This window comes from Gymnoscopelus braueri (assembly GCF_963280865.1).
Source record: "Gymnoscopelus braueri genome assembly, chromosome: 13".
NCBI classification, from domain to species: Eukaryota; Metazoa; Chordata; class Actinopteri; order Myctophiformes; family Myctophidae; genus Gymnoscopelus; species Gymnoscopelus braueri.
In genome coordinates, this window is record NC_137615.1 from 28,749,908 (window position 1) to 28,770,873 (window position 20,966).

The following is a 20,966-nucleotide window of genomic DNA, read 5'->3' on the forward strand; positions in this document are numbered from 1 at the left end:
TTATATGGCCTAGATTGAACCTTTTATTTTTTATCAAAATACTTGAATGTGTGTGTGTGTGTGTGTGTGTGGTTACAAGTATATATATATATTTGATTGTAATTCCATGTCGCGTGGGAAGATTTGTGAGAAGATTTGTGTGTATTGAGTGTTTCTCATATGAGCATTCACGTGTCCATCACTTTGTCGTGTATGTGGGAGCATGTTAATACTGGATTTGATTATTATTGAAAAATGTGAAATATTTCACATTTTTCAATAATAGTGGTGAGTAAGTATTTTTTATTGTAATTCCATGCTGTAGTCATGAGTGGTGGACTTTTTTTTTCTGTGTGTTTCAGTGTTTCTGCTGGTTCCCTGTCTATAGGGGGAGCAAGGATTATCTTGCTCTCCTACTGCCATGAGCCTGTCAGAGCCATGTGATTGTATGTGTGTTATTAATAAATGTACACACCACACCACCCTCTATTAATGAGATTTTTTGGAACCAGTCAAGTCACACTGCATAGCCTATGGGTGGAAAGTCACAGAGGGCTCTCAGCTGGCAAAGGGCCTAAAGGATACCTTGGTGAAAAGATTTGGTTGTTTATTGAATACAAGTGTGGGGTCATAGAAAAAAAAAAAAAAAAGCTGTTCCCTTGCACACATAACAAGGGAACAAATAAAGCAAAAGAAAACATTCCATGACTGATATTTTATGTGTTATGAACCATTATGGAAACAGGTTATTTTATCTGCTGCTACATCCCTGTCCACCTTTGCTCCAATGTCAAGCAGCGCTCTCTGCTGGTTGAAATCTGACCATGTGGGCGGTTGTGTTATGAACCATAGAAGGCCTACTATAACAAGGGAACCAGGAGACCTGGTACTGCCAGACCCCTATAGTGGTTGAAAGATCAGAGCACTACGTCACGCTAAGCTTGGCCAATCAAAACGAGAACAGAAGACAGACCTCTTTTATGGACGAAAACGTTTGGAGAGGGGGACCGACAAAGCCTCATGTAGGCCCGACCCCCCCCCCTCTTTTATGCCCATGTATGGACGAAAACGTTTGGAGAGGGGGACCGACAAAGCCTCATGTAGGCCCGACCCCCTGGGTCTGGCAAAAATACTAACCTCCAAATCTCCCAAAACATCACTAGTTTTAAGTTTAGGCTATACATTTATTTTTGAGGAGGCCCCTGTGTGTAGAAGAACCAGACAGACAGCCAGGCAGGCAGGCGGGCGGACGGACGGACGGACGAGGTCCCGGAAAGAGACAGAGGCTCAAACTCAATGTCCAAATTCACAGACACATTGATGCACATTCCCCATAAATATATGAAAGCTTAGACATAGTGGTCAGACAGACTGTGTTGGTTTCTCTCTTCAGGTTCTTGGGTTTGTTGTTGTTCTTTTGTGTTCTTCAGTTGGTTCCTCTTCTGCTTCACTTGGTTCATTCCTTGTTGAATTAGTTCCACAACCTTCTCATCTCCTGCAGCCTGAGCCAGAGACATCGCCTCCGTATAAACACTGACCGACTCGTCTAGGCGATCTTGGTATAATAACATTCGAGCCATATTTCCCAGAAGGACGTGCATGTAAGGATGGCCCATGGTTCGACTCAGTTGCACCGCCTGCGTCACCAACGGCAACGCGTCGTCATGGCGACCGTGCAGGTCCAAGATGGTCGCCAGGTTGTTCATCAGCGCCAAGGTCTGGGGGTGTGTGTGTCCTAGCTCCTGGTCACAGATGAGCAGAGCCTGCTGGTAGTCCAGGGTAGCGTTGTGCAGCTGCTGGGTGGAGGTGTGGTAGCGCGCACGAGAGTCCAAACACTCACTCAACAGCAGCCTGGTCTCCTTCCTGAACACTTCAGCCTCCTCCGTCAGATGGTCCTCAGGCAGGTCTTTGTGCTTCAACAGTTTAGCCTCCAGAGACTCGATACAGAAACTGTAACCAACGTCCGCTAGCTCCCTTTCAGAGCGATATCGACGACGGCGTTGTCATCCTGTGGGGTTCCTCCAGACACCATGAAGCTCACGGCTTCCTTGATGAGTTCCTCTGCTTCGTCCAGTTGTCCCTCTGCATAGGCCCGGTTAGCCATCAGGATGTATGTATAGACGATAGCGTGGTTGTTGTCTGTCCGGTGCGCTAGCGCCATCGCCTGGTCAAGATAGTCTGATGCTACCTGGAGCTGACCTCTGTCCATACTCAATACAGCTTTCTTCAGCAGTAGTGTAATCTCATCCTCCTGCTTTTGAGCATCAGTTCGTTTGTCTTCCTCCTCAAACTTGTTGACCACAGAGAACGCCATTGCTCCCAGTCCAGCACTGATCCACTTGGTTTGGTTAGACTGGTTTCTGCTGGCAGAGTAAACAACGCAGCGCTCCGTCCTTCTGGAAGCATCTTCTTCCCAGTTGTACCGGTCATTATTGAAACTTCTCACTGGACTCCTGTCCGCGCCATTAAACGGTGTGCGCGGCGTGAGTGTGCGTGTGAGTGTCGTCCTGGGACATTTAAGGACGCGACGCAACACACGGGACAACATGGACGTCGCCATGTTGGAATGGGCGGGCTCAAGAGCCACTGAGAGGCCTAGCTGGTTTGTACGGCCAGCCAGTTGTCCTGGTACTCTGTGTAGGGTCAATATGTTCCTCGAGCGTCGCTGATTACACTGGATTGCCTGATGAGCTATTCCTGATTGGGTCTATGTTGCTCACTCTGGAAGGGTTAGGACTGGGTCTAATGCCGATGATGAGACTAGATCAACCCTGACATACGGCTTGTTTTATAACACTGAGGGTGGCTCCTGACATCACGGCGGTGATGTCAGGTGGTGTCAGGCATTCCCACCTATGGAGCTGGCTATGTCTGTCATGCCCAAACCGGGGACTATGATGTCAGTCCTGGATGGTTCCGGTTATCTCCGTATATGGGGTTTCTAGAAGGAGTGTTCTGATGTCAGAGCTAGGTAGGTCAGGTCAGGTCACGTGACGCGTGCTGTGGATGTAGTCCAACGCCACAGAATTCTTCAACGTATACAGGGCTGTGATTTGCACTGGAAATGACAGACCTGCAATGAACAATCAAGACTTGTTCTTTAAAACAGGGCTTGTAGATCTGCTGTTTCTTTTTCAATTTTTATTAAGAGGTTCGGTGTAGGGGGAAAAATAAAGAGCAAACCAAAATTTCAATTATTGAGGGACTAAGTGGCTACATTTCTAGAAAAGATAATGTACTTAACACATTTACCGCCAATGACGTAATATTACGTCATGTGATGTTTTTAGTGATTACGCAAGAGGGCGCTCTTCACCAACCTATGAATGATGCCTTGACTTCGAGAGAAGAATTCACCCGGAAATGATGTCATAAAAAAAAAAAAAAGTGAAACAAGTCTATGTGGCTGTCTATGACCACTATGAAAAAGCTTAATTAATACCTGACAATGAATGTGTTAATAAACAGAAATAACCAAACAAGACCAGGAGACCTGGTTCTGCCAGACCCAGACTTCACATGACGTGTCAGCCTGTGTCTATGCCCATGTATGGACGAAAGGGGGACAGACTTTTATGGCTGGGGCCTAAGGACAAAGTGACCAAAACCTGTTTTTTGCCCATGTATGGAGAAAACAGGTACAAAACATGCCCATGTATGGACGAAAGGGGGACAGACTTTTATGGCTGGGGCCTAAGGACAAAGTGACCATGCCCATGTATGGAGAAAACAGGTACTCATGTAAGCCAGACCCCCTGGGTCCGGCAAAAAAAAGACCAGGGGACCTGGTTCTGCCAGACCCAGAATAAGTACTTTATAAGATCAGAGCACTACGTCACGGCTAAGCCGGACTTCACATGACGTGTCAGCCTGTGTCTATGCCCATGTATGGACGAAAGGGGGACAGACTTTTATGGCTGAGAGTAAAGGGAAAAGGGGGCATGCCCATGTATGGAGAAAACAGGTACAAAGCCTCATGTAGGCCGACCCCTTGGGTCTGGCAAATAATTCCAGTGGGATGATGATGATGTGGTAAACTACCAGAAGCACCAGATAGCCTACCATCGATGATGACATAAGCCTATTATAGGCTACTGCCCCGTGATACATCTGGTTCCTATTGCAAAGGTTCCTCCTCGATGGTTCCCTTTATTGTAATCACATCTGCAGACTGTGGACTCTGACCGTAATGATGCTGATGCTGGGCGGTAGACAGTAGCAGAGTGTAGACAGTAGCTAGCAGTGTTGCCATATTTTGTGAGAGAAATAAGCAACCAGGCCTAGGAAAATATTAAAGCCCAAAAGAAGCAACTAGGCCACATGAGCACTTTAAACTATAAACTATATGCTTTGGCTATTTGAAAATCTATCTACAAGCCGATCTACAAGCCGATCTACAAGCTCACAATAAGTCGGGATGCGATGCATTGTGAGCTTGTAGATCTGCTATTTTCAAAAACTCTTCCAATAAAATGTGGAATATTTGGAATGTTTTTTTTTAAACATTCGAACAACACAAATGTGCCTCCAAAACACTTTCATGAAAATATTTGAGAACCACTGGTTTGTTTAAATAATAAAAACATTTTTTGGAAGCAAGCCTAAATAAGCAGTAGGCTACACTTTAGAAATAAGCCAAAAAAACGCACCCGCAACTACCAATCTTTACAAATAACTTTACAGAAAAATAAGCCAAAAGTCGCTTATAATAAGCCGGCATGGCAACACTGGTAGGTAGATGATGCTACCGTCATTGTGTGAGTGAGGAAACTGAAAGCTGGCACGCGGGCACATCGGTCGTGCGCGCCCCCGACCACAGCAGCACACACAGTACAGCGTTGCCATGTCCGCTTATTATAAGCGACTTTGGGCTTCTTTTTCTGTAAAGTTGCTTGTACATATTGGTAGTTGCGGGTTGCTTATTTGGGCTTGTTTCCAATTTGTTTTAATTCTTATTATTTAAACCAGTGGTTCTCAAATATTTTCATGTATTTGTCCCCTATCCCCCATCTAAAATGTTTTGTGCCAGGGACTCCTGTACCAAATATGTGTTAGAATATATATTTTTTAAAAATCACATTTTTCACTTTTTCTCCAAGATTAATTTTTTGAAAATAGCAGATCTACAACCTTGTGAGCTTGTAGATCGGATAGCCAATAAAGTGCTCATGTGGCTCTAACTAAGTGGCTTCTTTTGGGCCTGGTTGCTGGGTGCTTATTTTCTCTCACACAACCTGGTAACACTGACACACAGTCGTGCGCCCCAGAGCAGAGCACGCGCAACCGAGGACCCGTCCCCAGCAGCAGCAGCAGCCCATCCATCCATCCAGCCGTGGAGCCGAGAGGAGCGACAGAAGATGGACGGAGTGGGATCGTTCGGAGCGGGCCGGGCCGGATCCACCATCGACCCGATAGCCTTCGCCAAGCAGCCGCAGACCATCCTGCGGGTCCTGTCCTGGGTAAGACCGAGCCGAGGGGCAGATCTGTTTGTCGCCGTAGCCCTGAAACATGACTGTCATTATCATGACGGTCATGGATTAACTTCAACCTGGTGTTTGCATTTTTCCCATTTACGGCCCGTACATCTACACAAACGTTCAGATTTCAAATATAAAAGTGCTTACCTCATGGTCACGGATGTTGCAATTATGTACGGGACCTTAGAAGTACCCGTATCTTCCGTATTGTTCAATAAAAAGCATTTTAATCCAATTGGTGGCCATTTTCTCCGTATTTTTGCCACGTGCTTTCAACTACGCGACCCTATCGGTTGGGAGGTGTATTGCACTCTGATACATTATAACTCGTAAAAATAGACACCAATCGGATTAAAATGCTTTTTATTGAACAATACAGAGGGTACCTCTGAGACCCCGAACATAATTGTAACATCCGTGGCCAGGGGATAAGCACTATATAGTTGAAATTTGAACGTAAATGTAGATGTACGGACCGTAAATGGAGAAAGTGCAAACACCAGGTTGAAGTTCATCCACGACGGTCGTGACAGACGACCGTCATGTATCCATGGCTATTGTCGCCGCTGCTCAATGGGACCCGTGACGTGTTCTAACCGCAAATATAGGCTCTAGAAATCTACCGATAATTGATGGGCAGGGTCTGTGTGGAAACTGACTGTGCTGCCTTCAGGCCTATATCTATGCTATAGTGGATACATCATTCTGTTGGCCCAGCTCTTCATTATTATCCTGTAATAAATGAGATTTCGGTTGACTATTAAACGGGACCAGGGCCTTGCAATTGATTTCCAGATGTTTTGAGCGACTATCTAATAGGCTATTTAATGTGAAACAGCCTATATGTCCCTGTCCGCTCATTCATATCTTCTTCTGTCAGTGTGTATATTAATGTAGGCTATGTGTCGACTAACAGGATGCTGCAGGGCCTTATTATGGCCCAATACATTTGTGTTGTAATGTGAAGAGACCACCATAATAATTCTCCAACATTCATTCCACAACCTCATACTGGGGGGCTGTCGCTCTTCATTCTCTGTAGGAATGAATGAAGTCGGCAAGCTGTGAGAATCGCTTTTCTTTTTGTCGATCTGGACATTTTAACATAAGGTTATTTCATACAGATACAATTCATCTGATTTGGGAATCTTTTCTCTTTAACTGTGGAGAGACTGAGAGAGAGCTCGAGATTAGCCTGTATGCCAATTTATCAGAACGCGGTCGTGGTTCCGCGGGGCCATATGGTCACGAGATGATGCGCGTCATTGGCATCTTTGATTGGTGGGTGATCATTACGCTCGCTGGGGTCTGGAGACGTGGTGTTTTCCTAACGTTTGATTTACTGCCGGGGTGACGGGGTCTTCAACCTTTATCTGGCCATGGACCATGGCTCAGAGAGAGATGAAGCAGGGACCCCCATTATTATTATTATGTTGTATAAAATGTTTTTTGTTTCTTCATAGATTTAATAGGCAGCTTCATACAGTTACAGTAGACTTGTTTGACAGCACTGTCATCAGTGTGTGTGTTGGATTCATGTTAATGTATGTTTTCAGACATTTAACCACTTAAACCGTCAATAAGTAAACTTGACCTTTCACTCTGTACTTGGTTTGCTCTTTTCCCCCCTTCACCAAACCTCTTCGAAGTGCGAGGTGTGTTTGTAGATCTGCTATTTTTGGATAAAGTTCTCCTCAGAATAGGGATGCTTGGTTGAAGTGGTTAATGTAAAAATCACTCAAAGATATGGCGGACCCCCTGTAGTAAATCTGAGGACCTCCTAGGGGTCCCTGACCCCCTGTTGAAGACCTCTGATTGACTTCATCATCTGTGGATCTCAAACTTTGCTCATGTAAAGGATCCCCAAATTAATATGTATATAGACTATTTGACCCGGACCCCAATCTGAAAATATTTGGTTAAAAGTTTTAATTTGTCTTTTTTGAAAATAGCAGTTATTTAGAAAAAATAGCAGATCTACAAGCGCACATGTTGTGAGCTTGATGTTGATGCTATTTTAACACATTTTGCTGGGGACAAAACCACTTGTATTACTGGCATTATGCATATCTGTCAGAGGTTATTGCATAATCTCTGACAGTTATGCATAATACAATTGGAAGATTTTCTGATTACAATAACCACTCAGGTAGAAGACCCCAAGGATTGGAGTAGCAAAAAAATACTGCAGGTTCAAGTAATTGACATGCTTAATCAAATTACACATGCTGTGTAATTTTCCTGAACACACACACATAGCTTGTCTTGGCAGGTTATGGTTAGTTGTAAGGCAGAGAATAAGAACTGCACACTATAGCTCCCTTTGTTCGTTCCATGATGGTAAGGCTTAAATTCATGCAGCAGGTTCTTACCAAGTATAGGCGTGTGTGTGTGTGTGTGTGTGTGTGTGTGTGTGTGTGTGTGTGTGTGTGTGTGTGTGTGTGTGTGTGTGTGTGTGTGTGTGTGTGTGTGTGTGTGTGTGTGTGTGTGTGTGTGTGTGTGTGTGTGTGTGTGTGTGTGAGAAAGAGAGAGAGAGAGAGAGAGAGAGAGAGAGAAAGAGAGAGAGAGAGAGAGAGAGAGAGAGAGCGAGAGAGAGAGAGAACATCCTTAACCTGATAATCTTATACAGCCTATGTCATATATTGAACTGAAAGCGAGAACATACAGGTTTTTACACAACGACTGTTAGAATGTCATTGGAGATTATTGAACTGTTTTCTCTTGGGTTCCATGTGGACAATTATGCATCTTGTTCCAAGGCTCTCATTATAGCACGCAGGTTTATCTAATTTAAAGGTCTTTTTTTTCAATTGAAAATATGAGGCAATTTTTTGGGTTGAAGATGAAGTATGAGTTAGCCTGAAGTCAGTAACACATCTATAACAGGTGTCTTTAAAGTGTTAACCACATGAACTCTAGCATCCCTATTCTGGGCATGTCAGAATAGGCGAACATTAGGTGAAAAGTATTTTTTTTAGATTTGAAAAAGGAGGGTGCCAAATATAGACCCCTGGGAGACCCCGGCCAACAAAGTCATTAGTGTTTAAGTGGTTGATCCCAATAACATAACTACACTCCACTTTTCCTCAATCATCCACGCAACTGTTGTACATAGTGATGACTCTACAGTTGCCAGGTCATAGTAGCCTACAAGGCTGAGTTACATCAATATCCCATGTACTGTATATAACACATGTACATCAGAATCAGAATCTCATATCTTAACCCTTTAAGACCGGGAACGCATCTGTGTGGCATTTTTAGATTTCTTTGGCTATTCAAAAATAGCAGATCTACAAGCTCATAGCGCGGCACCGAGTGCCGCGCTATGAGCTTGTAGATCTGCTATTTTTGAATATATATTCTTTAAAGCGAACATATGTAACTCAAATCTTTGCTTCTGGGGGGTCCCTGGAACAAAATATTTTGAGATGGGGGTCCACGGCCAAATACAAAAGTTTGAGAACCACTGATTATAGCAACATACGTTTAAAATAAAACAAAAAAACTGTTAGGATTTAGAAGACATTTTGTAGGATCCCCCTGAAGCAAAATCATTTTCACGATTCTTCAAAAAATAGCAGATCTACAAGCTCATAGCACAGCACTCGGTGCCGTGCTATGAGCTTGTAGATCTGCTATTTTTGAATAGCCAAAGAAATCTGAAATGACACACAGATGCGTTCCCGGTCTTACTGTAATGGGTTAAGTACACAGTTGTACATGAAAAGAGGTAGGATACATTTCTTGATGTGAACGGAGCTGCACCAAAAAACTCAAAGCATAAATAAAGTTAATATCCACACTCAGTATAATGCTGCTGTCCTGTGCTTTATTAAAGGTGTTGTAAGTGATATTTTTTGGGTTAAAGCAAAATATTGTTTTGTTGTTGTTTAAAAGTTAAAGCTCTATATTCCAATAGTACTCATTGATATAGAGTGTTTCTTCAGTAAGAGTGGTCTTCCGGTCTCTCCAGCTCTTTAGTAAACAGAAAATAAAATTTCAGGTGGGTTACAAATTCAAGCTCAAAACGTGTCGACGCGTTGTGAGCTTGTAGATTGGGTATTTTTGCGTTGTGAGCTTGTAGATTGGGTATTTTTGCGTTGTGAGCTTGTAGATTGGGTATTTTTGGCATATGTTCCTCCAGAATATGGATGCTGAGGTTCAAGTGGTTAAGCAGTGTGAAATGCAAGTAAGGTACCGCATGCTCACTGTGAGTAACTTTGACCGAGAGCATCACTACAGACATAGTAAGATATGGAGCCACTTTATCCCACTGTGTGTGTGAAGAGTATCATATGACCTAAACCCTTGTGTGTGTAAGAGAGAGAGAGAGAGAGAGAGAGAGAGAGAGAGAGAGAGAGAGAGAGAGAGAGAGAGAGAGAGAGAGAGAGAGAGAGAGAGTGAGAGTGTGTGTGTGTGGGAGCAGACATCACATGGCCCTATTCTGCCACCAAGTGTTTGTCAGCTGATGTGTGTGTGTGTGTGTGACTGTGTGTGTGTGTGTGTGTGTGTGTGTGTGACTGTGCGTGCGTGCGTGCGTGTGCGCGCGTGCGTGTGTGTGCGTGCGTGTGAGAGAGAGAGTTTGTTTTAGTTTCCTTTTTCCTGTTTTAGTGTTAGGTTTGGGTTTTTTGTTGGGGTATTTGTCAGGGTGAGATTCAAAAGAAATAAAAAGAACATAATGGATTTAAAGATAAAACTGGCACAGCTAAGAAATTGTAGGATAGATGTCATATCCACCCACAATACTATATGCTTATGTTTGACAAAGACAAAAACTTGGACATTTTCTAACTTTTAGTTAGTTTTGTAAACACTATACACTTTCAGTTAGTTATCGTTTTTGTAAATCCTTGTTTTATTTTTCCATCCCAGTTTTTATTATTTTGTTTAGTTTTAGTTAACTATAATAATCTTCTCTCTGCCCTTTGTTTCTCTACACTCTGTCCTATATAGGAAACAAAGCATGAAATGGCAGGGGGAACGAAATGATCAGAGAAAGAATTTGAAAGAGAAAGAAAAAAGAGAGGAGTACAAAGGAGAGCATTAACCCATTAAGACCTGAGGCAGATTCTACAAATGCCTTCTAAATCAGTAGTTCTCAAACGTTTTCGTAATTCAAAATTATTAAACATTTTTCAAACACTTTCAAGATTTTTCAAAAATGTTCAAGAATAGCTAATGTACAAGCTCGCAGCGTGGTACAAAGTGGCGTGCTGCAAGCTTGTATATCTGCTATTTTTGAATAGCCAACGCAAAATTCCAAAATGACACAGACTAAAAAAATTAAATAAAATAAAATAAAATCGTTGCTGTCGAGAGGAAACCTTAGGATACAAAGTTTCTGCCCGACAGCAACAAAAATTATAAAGCAAGGCTGTGGAAGTTCAGTCAGAGAAGCAACAACCACTGTCAATAGCTAGGTTTGGTGGTGTATATTGATCTACAGCACAACAGCAGTGGTTTTCAGCCTTTTCTGGATCAGGACCCACTTGAAAATCTTGAAAGCATTCGTGGCCCACCCAGGCTAGCCGTGTTAAGTGGTCAGATATGGGTGGGCTTCGTGTATCTTCAGAGCATGTTTATTTCAATGATCAATCAATCGATTGTGTTCCACCTCGGATCAATTGAACTAGCGTAGAATACTTTTAAGTTCTTATTTATTGGTATCACTTTTTTAAATATTAATGTTATATCTTATCATTACAATCTTAGTGTTTCTCCAATGATTTGGGGGACCACTTGCAAAACCTTTGCGGCCCGCCAGTGGGCCCTGGCCCACAGGTTGAGAACCAGTGATCTACAGTACAGTACAGTGGCATCATGTCCACCTCTGGACCATGTGATGCAATGCGTACATCCAGCATCCTCACACATGAATACACACTTTTCATCCACACAATCGCTCCATTTGTCTCACACGCAAACCCACACACATAAATCACGCACTTGGTTTTCACGTGCACATACTGTACTCACTAACAAACAAACATAACTCACACACACACACACACACACACACACACACACACACACACACACACACACACACACACACACTCACACGCGCACGCACGCACGCGCACACACACACACACACACACACACACACACACACACACACACACACACACACACACACACACACACACACACACACACACACACACATGCACACGCACACAGCCCCAGGTCTGTGTGATTCTTAAAGGGAAGTGAAGCATCCACCTCTCCAGTCACTCAGAGAGAGAGAGAGAGACAGGAAATTAGGTCAAGCCTTTGTTCTGAGCACCATCACATACATGTTCATTCATACCATGTTCTGACAGGGTTTGTTTTCAGTTTTTTGTGAGGTGTTTTTGTGCGTCTGCGTGTGTGTGTTTTGAAATGAGTGTGTGCCATGAGTGTCACTGAAAGTCACTCATTAGAACAGAAACATCCAATTCAGCTTCAGACAGTTATTCCCCTAACCACATCAACCCTATAGTGTCCCCATTTTGCCATATTTTGGGCATGTCATAATAGGTGAACATTCATCGAAAATAGGCAAACATTCGGCAAATATAGAAGACGTACAAGCTCAGGACGCGTTGTAATGCAACACGTTTAGTGTAGAGGGAAAAAGGAGGGACCAACGAATTATACAGCCATGGTTAAAGTGGGTAACCCCCATTCTCTCTCTCCTCTCTCTCGCTCTTTCCGTTTTCCTTCCCTCTCCCTCCACCCTGTTCCACAGATATTTTCGCTGGTGGTGTTTGCCTCCATTGTGAACGAAGGCTATGTCAACATGGGCAGTGAGCGTCTCCACTGTGTGTTCAATAAGAACGCTGATGCGTGCAACTATGGCGTGTTTGTCGGCCTGGTGGGTCTGCTGGCTTGCTCCTTCTTCTTCTTGCTGGACTTCAAGTTTGCCTCCATCAGCTCCATCAAAGACAGGAAGAAGGCTGTGATGCTGGATGTGGGCTTCTCAGGTGAGGAGATGTATGCCTCGAAAAGTTAGGACAAGTACTTAGTTATTATTACCATTTTCTTCGCCTATATACATCATGTATGACAATACCTCTAGACCAGTGGTTCTCTTTTTCATGTCAAGGACCCCAAATTAATATGTATTTGGCCTCGGACACCCCCCCCCCCCCCATCTGAAAATGATTTGTGTGGCGGTAATTCTTTTTTAATTATTCAAACATTTTCAAAAATTGTCAACATTATTTTTTAAATAGCTGATGTATATAGGGCAAAAAAAAAAGTTATTTATAGGGGTGCCCTGAGGTTCTCAAAAAAGTTTGAGAACCACTGGCTTAGAGAATACACTCCTTGATTTAGGTACACAATTAGACACACTAACACATAAACATAATATCACACAGAGAATGCAGATACCCATTTTAATTTAGATGATAGAACCAGACCAAGACGTGGAACCAAAATACTGGGTTTTCCCCCCAAGATGAACTAGTTCATTGTTTCAGTTTGCAAATACATTTTGGGCCGCAGGCCTCAAGAGGTTTGATTTCGCATAGATTTCACAATTCAGTGCTTTTTAAAAGAGGAAATGAAATGACACACAAGTCAAATGAAGTTCTACAATTACGGCCACAATCAGAAAGAAGGAAGGCTATTCTAAAGGGGAACTAAAACCCACTTTTGGTGAATACATTTGAAAAATGAACACCTGGGATAGGTTTTTACAGCGTGGCTCTGTGTGTGTGTGTGTGTGTGTGTGTGTGTGTGTGTGTGTGTGTGTGTGTGTGTGTGTGTGTGTGTGTGTGTGTGTGTGTGTGTGTGTGTGTGTGTGTGTGTGTGTGGGGTTGTGTGTGTGTGTGTGTGTGTGTGTGTGTGTGTGTGTGTGTGTGTGTGTGTGTGTGTGTGTGTGTGTGTGTGTGTTTGTGTTTGTGTGTGAACGCGTGTGTGTGTGTGTGTGTGTGTGTGTGTGTGTGTGTGTTTGTGTTTTTGTGTGAACGCGTGTGTGTGTGTGTGTGTGTGTGTGTGTGTGTGTGTGTGTGTGTGTGTGTGTGTGTGTGTGTGTGTGTGTGTGTGTGTGTGTGTGTGTGTGTGTGTGTGTGTGTGTGTGTGTGCGTGTGTGTGTGTGCGCGTGTGGTTGTGTGTGTGTGTGTGTGTGTGTGTGTGTGTGTTTGTGTTTGTGTGTGAACGTGTGTGTGTGTGTGTGTGTGTGTGTGTGTGTGTGTGTGTGTGTGTGTGTGTGTGTGTGTGTGTGTGTGTGTGTGTGTGTGTGTGTGTGTGTGTGTGTGTGTGTGTGACTGACTGTGTGTCTGTGTGTCTGTGTGTCTGTGTGACTCTGTGTCTGTGTGTGCGTAGCTAATCTCACAAACCGCTGGACCGATCAATGCAAAACATTGTATGTATGCTGCCAGTAAGCTCCACACTATTTCTTTCCCCCACTTATATTTTATGCTTTTTGAAACATTTAACTTACATTTTTATAGTGGAAGTCAATGGGGGTCAAATCGGGAGACAAAGTCATAGATATGTCATAGACGAATGACGTCATAGATGACTGACGTCATAGGATTACAATATGAAGTCTGAGGGCCCGTTTACACGACAACGGTCTCTACAGAAAACAGCAAAATAATCAGATGTGCCGTCCGTTTACACAGGAACAGTGTTTGCGGGGCTTGAATCCGCAACCAAGTGAAACCACCTTCCAGGGTGAAAATCTTTGACAACGCTCCGTGTCCCGTCTCCATGTAGACGGAGGAAACGGCAAAACGTGTGTCGTTGCCAGATGTTGTGAAAGAAGTAAGCAGCCAGTTCTATGAAAACAAGCCCCAAAGAGGCGACTAGGCTACATTAGCACTTTAAACCTGTACATTGGCTATTTGTATATATATATATATATATGTATGTATATGTATATGCAAAGAAATACAATAATTTGAGATGCACATGTTTGAGGACTGTTTAAACAATAATAAAATCTAAAATCTAAAAATTAACTACACTTTAAAAACAAACCCAAAAACCTGCAACACGCAACAACCAATATTTACAATACAATATTTTGCAACTTTACAGGAAAAACAAGCCCAAAGTCGCGTTTTCTATCACTGGTGCGTCACCGTCTAAAGACAAAATAAAAAGTGAGAATGCAGCGGCACTTTGACGTTTTCACTAATATAATAATAATAATAATAATAAACTTTATTTGTATAGCACCTTTCATGACATGAAATGCAGCTCAAAGTGCTTTACAGAGCAAGAATACAATTACAGTTAGAACCAATTTAACAATAAAGCAAACAAAAATAAAATAAAATAAAATAAAAGCAAAGGCTCGTTCTCTAGAGAGCGTTGTCTAGAGAGCGTTGTCGTCTAAACGTGGTCTGAGATCCACATTGGAGAAAAAGAAAAGGTCCACAATGGAGCCACACCGTTCCTATGTTGGATCCCAAGATCCACATCATTCTATTAATTGTATTTTATTTGACTCTGTCAGAGTAACCTAAACATTCTCATTGGCTTATTCAGGTTTTTGGACCTTCCTGTATTTTGTGAGTTTCTGCTTCCTGGCCAATCAGTGGTCTCGGACCACTCCTGATGAGCTGCCACTCAACCAGGGGGCGGACGCAGCGCGAGCCGCTATAGCCTTCTCATTCTTCTCCATAATCACCTGGGTAAGCTTTAGCCATATATCGTAAACATAGACCATTTCCCGTTATTGGCTTTGTTTTTAGATTTAGCTTTTGTTTGCATTTTCTACAGTCATAAAAACATTACCGAACCTACCTGAGTAACAGAGTCAATATTGACCAAGTGTGGCCACACTTCTGTTGCTGTCTCCTTAACTGTCTTCTCTCTCTCTCTCTCTCTTAATTTGCATGGCTGTCTTACCTTGGAATCCCTACCTGTATCTCTTTCACGTTCTGTCTTGCTATCACTTCCTCTGTGTGCCCTGATCTCTGTCTTCTCTCTCCCCTTCTCTTCCTCTGTCTTTAGGCTGGTCTGACGGCGCGCGCGGTCCAGAAGTACCTTCTCGGCACCGACATGACCCTGTTCACCACTGACCACGTGGACGGCGCCCCTTCTGCTCAGCCCTACCCTTCCAACGCACCAGAGGGCACCACCGCCACCGAGACCACGGACACCTACCAGAGTCCGCCATTCACCGAGAATAACGCGGCACCCACGTACCAGGTTCCCATTTACTAGGAAGAATACATTTGATGGATGGAGAGAGAGAGGGAGAGAGGGGGAGCGAGAGGGTTAGAGGGGTGTAATGAGAGGAGAGTGGAAGAATACTGCTTTCTGTGATGTCATGCGTGATGTTGTCGTTCGCCACTTGATTTGGGGCGAGTTTCGATAGTGTAGAAGTGGCTTCCTCCACCACTGACTCCTGTCCATTCTTTTTTCTCCTTTCTTAACATTCCAGCAATTTTCTACATGGACTATGTAGTACTGGACAGGACACATAAGCCTTTTACCTCCTTGTAGCTAGTGTCTTAAGATTTATGTAGAAGAAACGGTTCTAGTGAATGCAAGGAGGAAGGACAGGAGATGTGGCCACTTTGTAGTATTGAAACTCGTCCTTGGTTCACCTTTCACAAAAAGGAGGGGTACAGACTGTCAACCGGTTAGTGACTCCACCAAAAATCTAAGTGAGATTATGAAACACAGTGCAGCAGTCTCTCACATACAGTAGCCTACGTTTAAAATGAAATGTCAATTGTTCAGTCTTTGTAGCACCTCGAAAGCAATTGTTGAATTTTCTTTTCATGCCAAACAAAATGGGGTGATTTAGGTATTATTTGTTTGTCCCCTTTCACTGCTGCAGTTACAACTGACGACATGTATTGAATCTGCATGTTTCTGAATTTAGAGAACAATTAAGTGCCATACTGTACTGTGTGTCTCAGAAAGTGACTTAAACTAGTAGTTTACCATATGCTGTAATGAAAAAGAGGAAAAAAAAGTAGAAAAAAAACCATGACAGCAACAATGACAATATTTGTGCAATATCTCATGTTCTGTAGATAGGTGGGTAAGTAGTTATGGGTAGATGAACCACTGTCACATTAAGCCACGTCTCAAATCACATCCTGCCTCCACTGCTTTGTAGCACACTAGAAGCCTACATTTGTCCTGAGAAATATTTCAGAAAAATGCATTCTTATCTCTGACAACCAATTTGTTTTTGATAAGGTAGTGACAGAGCTCAACTGGTGCAGTGGAACGAGCTAATTTAAACAGAAAAGGTGTCAAAGGTTCAAAAACTGATCACTGAACAACATACTTTCACGATTGCAAAGACTAAACAGACTATTGAAAAAGTAATAATAGTAACACGCTATTGTTGACTTTCACAGTTGATTGATTCCAAGACTGGACCACAAAGGGGAAAAAAAGTAATTAGAGGAAATATTAACCTATAGAAAATTCACATTTTTGTATCAGAATAGGAATGTGTACACCAGGGATGCTACTCCCCAAGCTTGTGGGTTGTTATTTGAGATACTGGCCAGTGTTGAGTGTTTAAAAAGGGAGGGGTGAATGGGTGGGGAGATTCTGGGAATCAAGTCTGTTTCTGTTTCATTTCTAGAAGCTGCCAAACTGCCCTGTGTTCTTATTGCCGTCTTCTGATTCTCACATAAGATCTACCTGTCTCTGGTTGTTAATACAACTAAGAATTTAATTGTGTTCCCAAAGCAGGAACAATGGGGTTTTAACCACTTGAACCCTAGCGTCCCTATCCTGGGCCGAACATTAGGCGAGAATAGCAGATCTGCAAGCTCACAGCGGGTCACAACATGACGCATTGTGAGCTTGTTGATCGGCTATTTTCGGTCAAAATAAATGTGTGTAGAGGGAAAAAAGGAGGGGGCCTAGTAGACCCCTGTGATGGGACTCCGGTCAACAAAGTATATAGGGTTTAAGTGGCTAATGATTTGATGATGGAGAATGATTCAGCTTGGTTTAAGAGGAAGAAAAAAGAAAGAGGAAAAATCATGTCTTTTTTTTAATTTTTACTAGACTTATTTGGTGTCCGAAAACATTTCAGTGGGTGGGTGTGTGTGTGGGTGGGGGGGGGGGGGGCAGAGTTTCTTACCATAGTGACACGGTCAGATCATGGGGGGGGGGGAGGCAATATGGGTCATAAAGTAGATAGTTAACATGACAACCATGTAAGAGTAATACATGTCTGTGTTGTGTTTCACATACATTTACCACTGATGAGGTTTATGAGTGTGTGTCTGTATGGGCATGGGTCTGGCTAGTGTGAGAGCATGTGTGCCTTTGTGTGTGTGTGTGTGTGTGTGTGTGTGTGTGTGTGTGTGTGTGTGTGTGTGTGTGTGTGTGTGTGTGTGTGTGTGTGTGTGTGTGTGTGTGTGTGTGTGTGAGAGAGCATGTGTGCCTTTGTGTGTGTGTGTGTGTGTGTGTGTGTGTGTGTGTGTGTGTGTGTGTGTGTGTGTGTGTGTGTGTGTGTGTGTGTGTGTGTGTGTGTGTGCGTGCGTGCGTGCGTGCGTGCGTGCGTGTGCGTGTGTACATGTGTCTATGTGCTCATATGTCATTTGTGTGTATGCCAGGCTGCCTGTTTGGTGTGACATTGTGTGTGTGTGCGTGTGTATATATCTATGTAATTATGGAAATCTACAAAAGGTTTGAGGTGTATACATTTTTTCTTTTACGTTTATGTGTGGGTTTGTTTGTGGTTAGGAGGAATATACTGCTGGGGAGTTCTACTTCATTGTGTTAGAATTCTATTTCTAGAATTGTGATCAACATTCCTGCCACACAATCATAGGCTGTCAACTAAACATTGTCTGGTATATTATGTCACTTTCAAAACTATGAACCCAACAGATTTATTTGTTGTTATTATTGATAATTATGATGAATAAAGGAGCCAAATATGAAGAAAATACTGTTACCGTCCGATGTTATATTGCTAAATATTATTGAACTCTAGAATGCCTCGACTGCTCAGCTCTCCTTATTATCTGGCCCAATGTAAACTGCACCCTCTGCAGGTGAGGAAAATGATAGCACTGCAGGAGGGGTAATAAATGGCCACTCAGAGAAATCTGTACAATTTTGATGAAAGTGCATGACATAACTTTACTGAGGTCGCTACATGTATGTTGAATATGACTTTTAGTGTACTTTGAATTTTTCAATTCCTAAAAATGTAAAGAGTTAATTTTGCTATTTGAGATTATCTTGATTTTGCATTTATCTTAAAATGAATTGCATTGACTTATTGATAGATTTCACTAGCCACCACCACGGAAATCCTCTTGTGTGTTCCAGGAATTTGACTTTATTGAGAGAATCGCCTCTTGGCTTGTGCAATGACATCATCTCAGCCTAATGATTGAGGACCAATCATAGCCATACTCGTGGTGGTGTTGGGGGGGATTTAATGGGCATATCCATCATTTGACTTACAGTGGGGGGCTTACTGTAGGGGGCTGGAAAATGTATACTGACATATGGTTTCACGGCTAACTTTCTTACAACACATGCCGTGAATGTAATCTTTATATACTTATTCATAAACTCTTAGTCAGAGGGTCATTAAATTAGTGTTGGAACTCAATGGGTTCACCCTGTATATCCTTCCAGGCTGGGGGTTTATGCCAAATGTATGCTCTGTCGCATGACAGAGGGGGGTGGGGGGTATATGTGGGTTTGGTCGGCTCCAAATGCTTTCAGGTTCTTTGGCGTAATTTCGGGGTCTTGTCTGGTCTGGGTTGGTACTGCTGGGTGGGTGGTGAATGATCAGTGAACGTGTGTACTATTGGGGGTGTATAAACTACAGCTAGATATTTATGTACTCAGGGTTCGATTTGTAAAAAAAATAAGAGAAAGAAGAGGGGGGGGGGTATTTTTAAACAACTTAGGCCCATTTTCGAATATTTTTTAAATAATAGTGAAAGATGTTGACATATTTTGACAAAGTTTGACAAATTTGGGACGCCAGGGTTAATGTGGTTAACATACGGTATTTTTTTTATGAAATTGTTAGATTGTTGTTATTTAATGAAGACTGACCAGAAGCGGGGTTAAAACATATCCCCACCTGCAAAAGCAGATGCATGGACCCCCCGGTCCCCCCCCCATCCATCCCCCAGCAAATCGAACCCTGAATGTACTCTCTGGTGTGGTTGCCTTCCATTTGGGTACCACTTAGTACATGTGGTACCCAGGGTTGGGTGGGTAATATTAGTTCAGGTTGTATTACTGTTCTCAGTGCTTCAGTCTCTTCAGTGTGGTAGATAATACGTAATAACAGCATTCTCTCTGTGTTTTGTGCTCTGGTCTTAGGCCCATGTACACTACCGTGGTATTGGTTGATTGTAAAATTCAGTATCTTTATTGAAGTAAATGGAACCTGTGTATGGTGCTGTCCAGGGTCTGGTTTGTCCTGTACTACTACTGATGATAATAATAATGACTAATAATGATTAATGAACATGATAATAATAACACACTCTTGGATAAAAAAATGTTTTTGTTGGACCAATCTTAAAGAGGCTGGCTGCACCAAAATCAAAGTTTTCACACCCCATCATGTTATGCTATTTCGATCGAATGAATAAATAAAGACACCATGAACCACAGTAATACAGCATTATCATTTGCGGTGATGCAGTGTTTTTATATTACAATTTTAGTGGATGTCACACAATTCCTTTGACCCAAGAATAGATTGATGATAAAGGCCCTGTCAAACCAACAGCTAACAAATACATAAACCAGGAAACATTGGTTTTGTAGTGTGCGGCTCCTTTAATGTTGTAGTTTTTTTTCTGAGTTGTTTCTTCCTGTTCTGATGGTGTTTGACCTCCTCTGTGTATAAAAGCTGTGTACAGAGATGTATGTCACTGTCTATTATTATGAATGTCTCTGGACTGCAGTCTGACTGTCACTTGAATAAATAAAGCAGACATGTTTTGGACCACTCGTCTCCATCCCTTGTTTTTAACATCAAGTCACAATTCACCTTGATAAAAGAGTTCACATGGTCTGAACACATGTAGAATTGAATATCTATACAACGCTGCCTACATGTCATCGTCATCAGACATTTTATCTGTAATGAAGTGCCCCAGTGTTGTTATATTTATAGATATACATACAGTATAAGTATATATATATATATATTCTTTTTAGCATTATATTCAGCAGCTGTTGAAACCCAGCACTGCTAGGAGAAAACAAATTGCCAGGTCATCAGTTATACATAGTTGGTTAATTAGGGATTTACCAATCATACAAACAATGTTTCATCCTTAGGCAGATAAATCATTCATGTACACGTTAAAGAGGGCTGGTAAAAGTATCCCCCCCAATATAACTCAATTACAATGCCTAAGGAGGCAGAATGTCCTTCATACTCTGGTTATCAATAAGGCCAATTAAAATAAGAATTTCTATACAATTGCCTACAGCTGCTTCTTTCAAGGCATTGATACACAAATCTGTATGCTTACTGTACCATGCCTAGTGATGTTTTCAGATTTTACTATCTGAAAGCTGTGCATTCAA

General features: G+C 42.4%; 1 protein-coding gene and 1 pseudogene across 2 annotated transcripts; one reads left to right on the forward strand and one right to left on the reverse strand.

Moving 5' to 3' along the window:
* Nucleotides 1-1,328: 1,328 nt before the first annotated feature.
* On the reverse strand, nt 1,329-2,539 carry LOC308099497 (tetratricopeptide repeat protein 19, mitochondrial-like; annotated as a pseudogene). The gene has a single exon. The product of its transcript is annotated as a tetratricopeptide repeat protein 19, mitochondrial-like (transcript).
* A 2,766-nt stretch (nt 2,540-5,305) lies between these two features.
* syngr3a (synaptogyrin 3a) lies at nt 5,306-15,629 on the forward strand (the record flags this gene model as incomplete). The annotated part of the gene is made up of 4 exons (XM_080447353.1): nt 5,306-5,438; nt 12,193-12,427; nt 14,949-15,094; nt 15,417-15,629. The coding sequence occupies exons 1-4, from the start codon at nt 5,337-5,339 to the stop codon at nt 15,627-15,629; spliced, it is 696 nt and encodes a 231-aa protein (XP_080303479.1). The 5' UTR covers nt 5,306-5,336.
* Nucleotides 15,630-20,966: the final 5,337 nt, after the last annotated feature.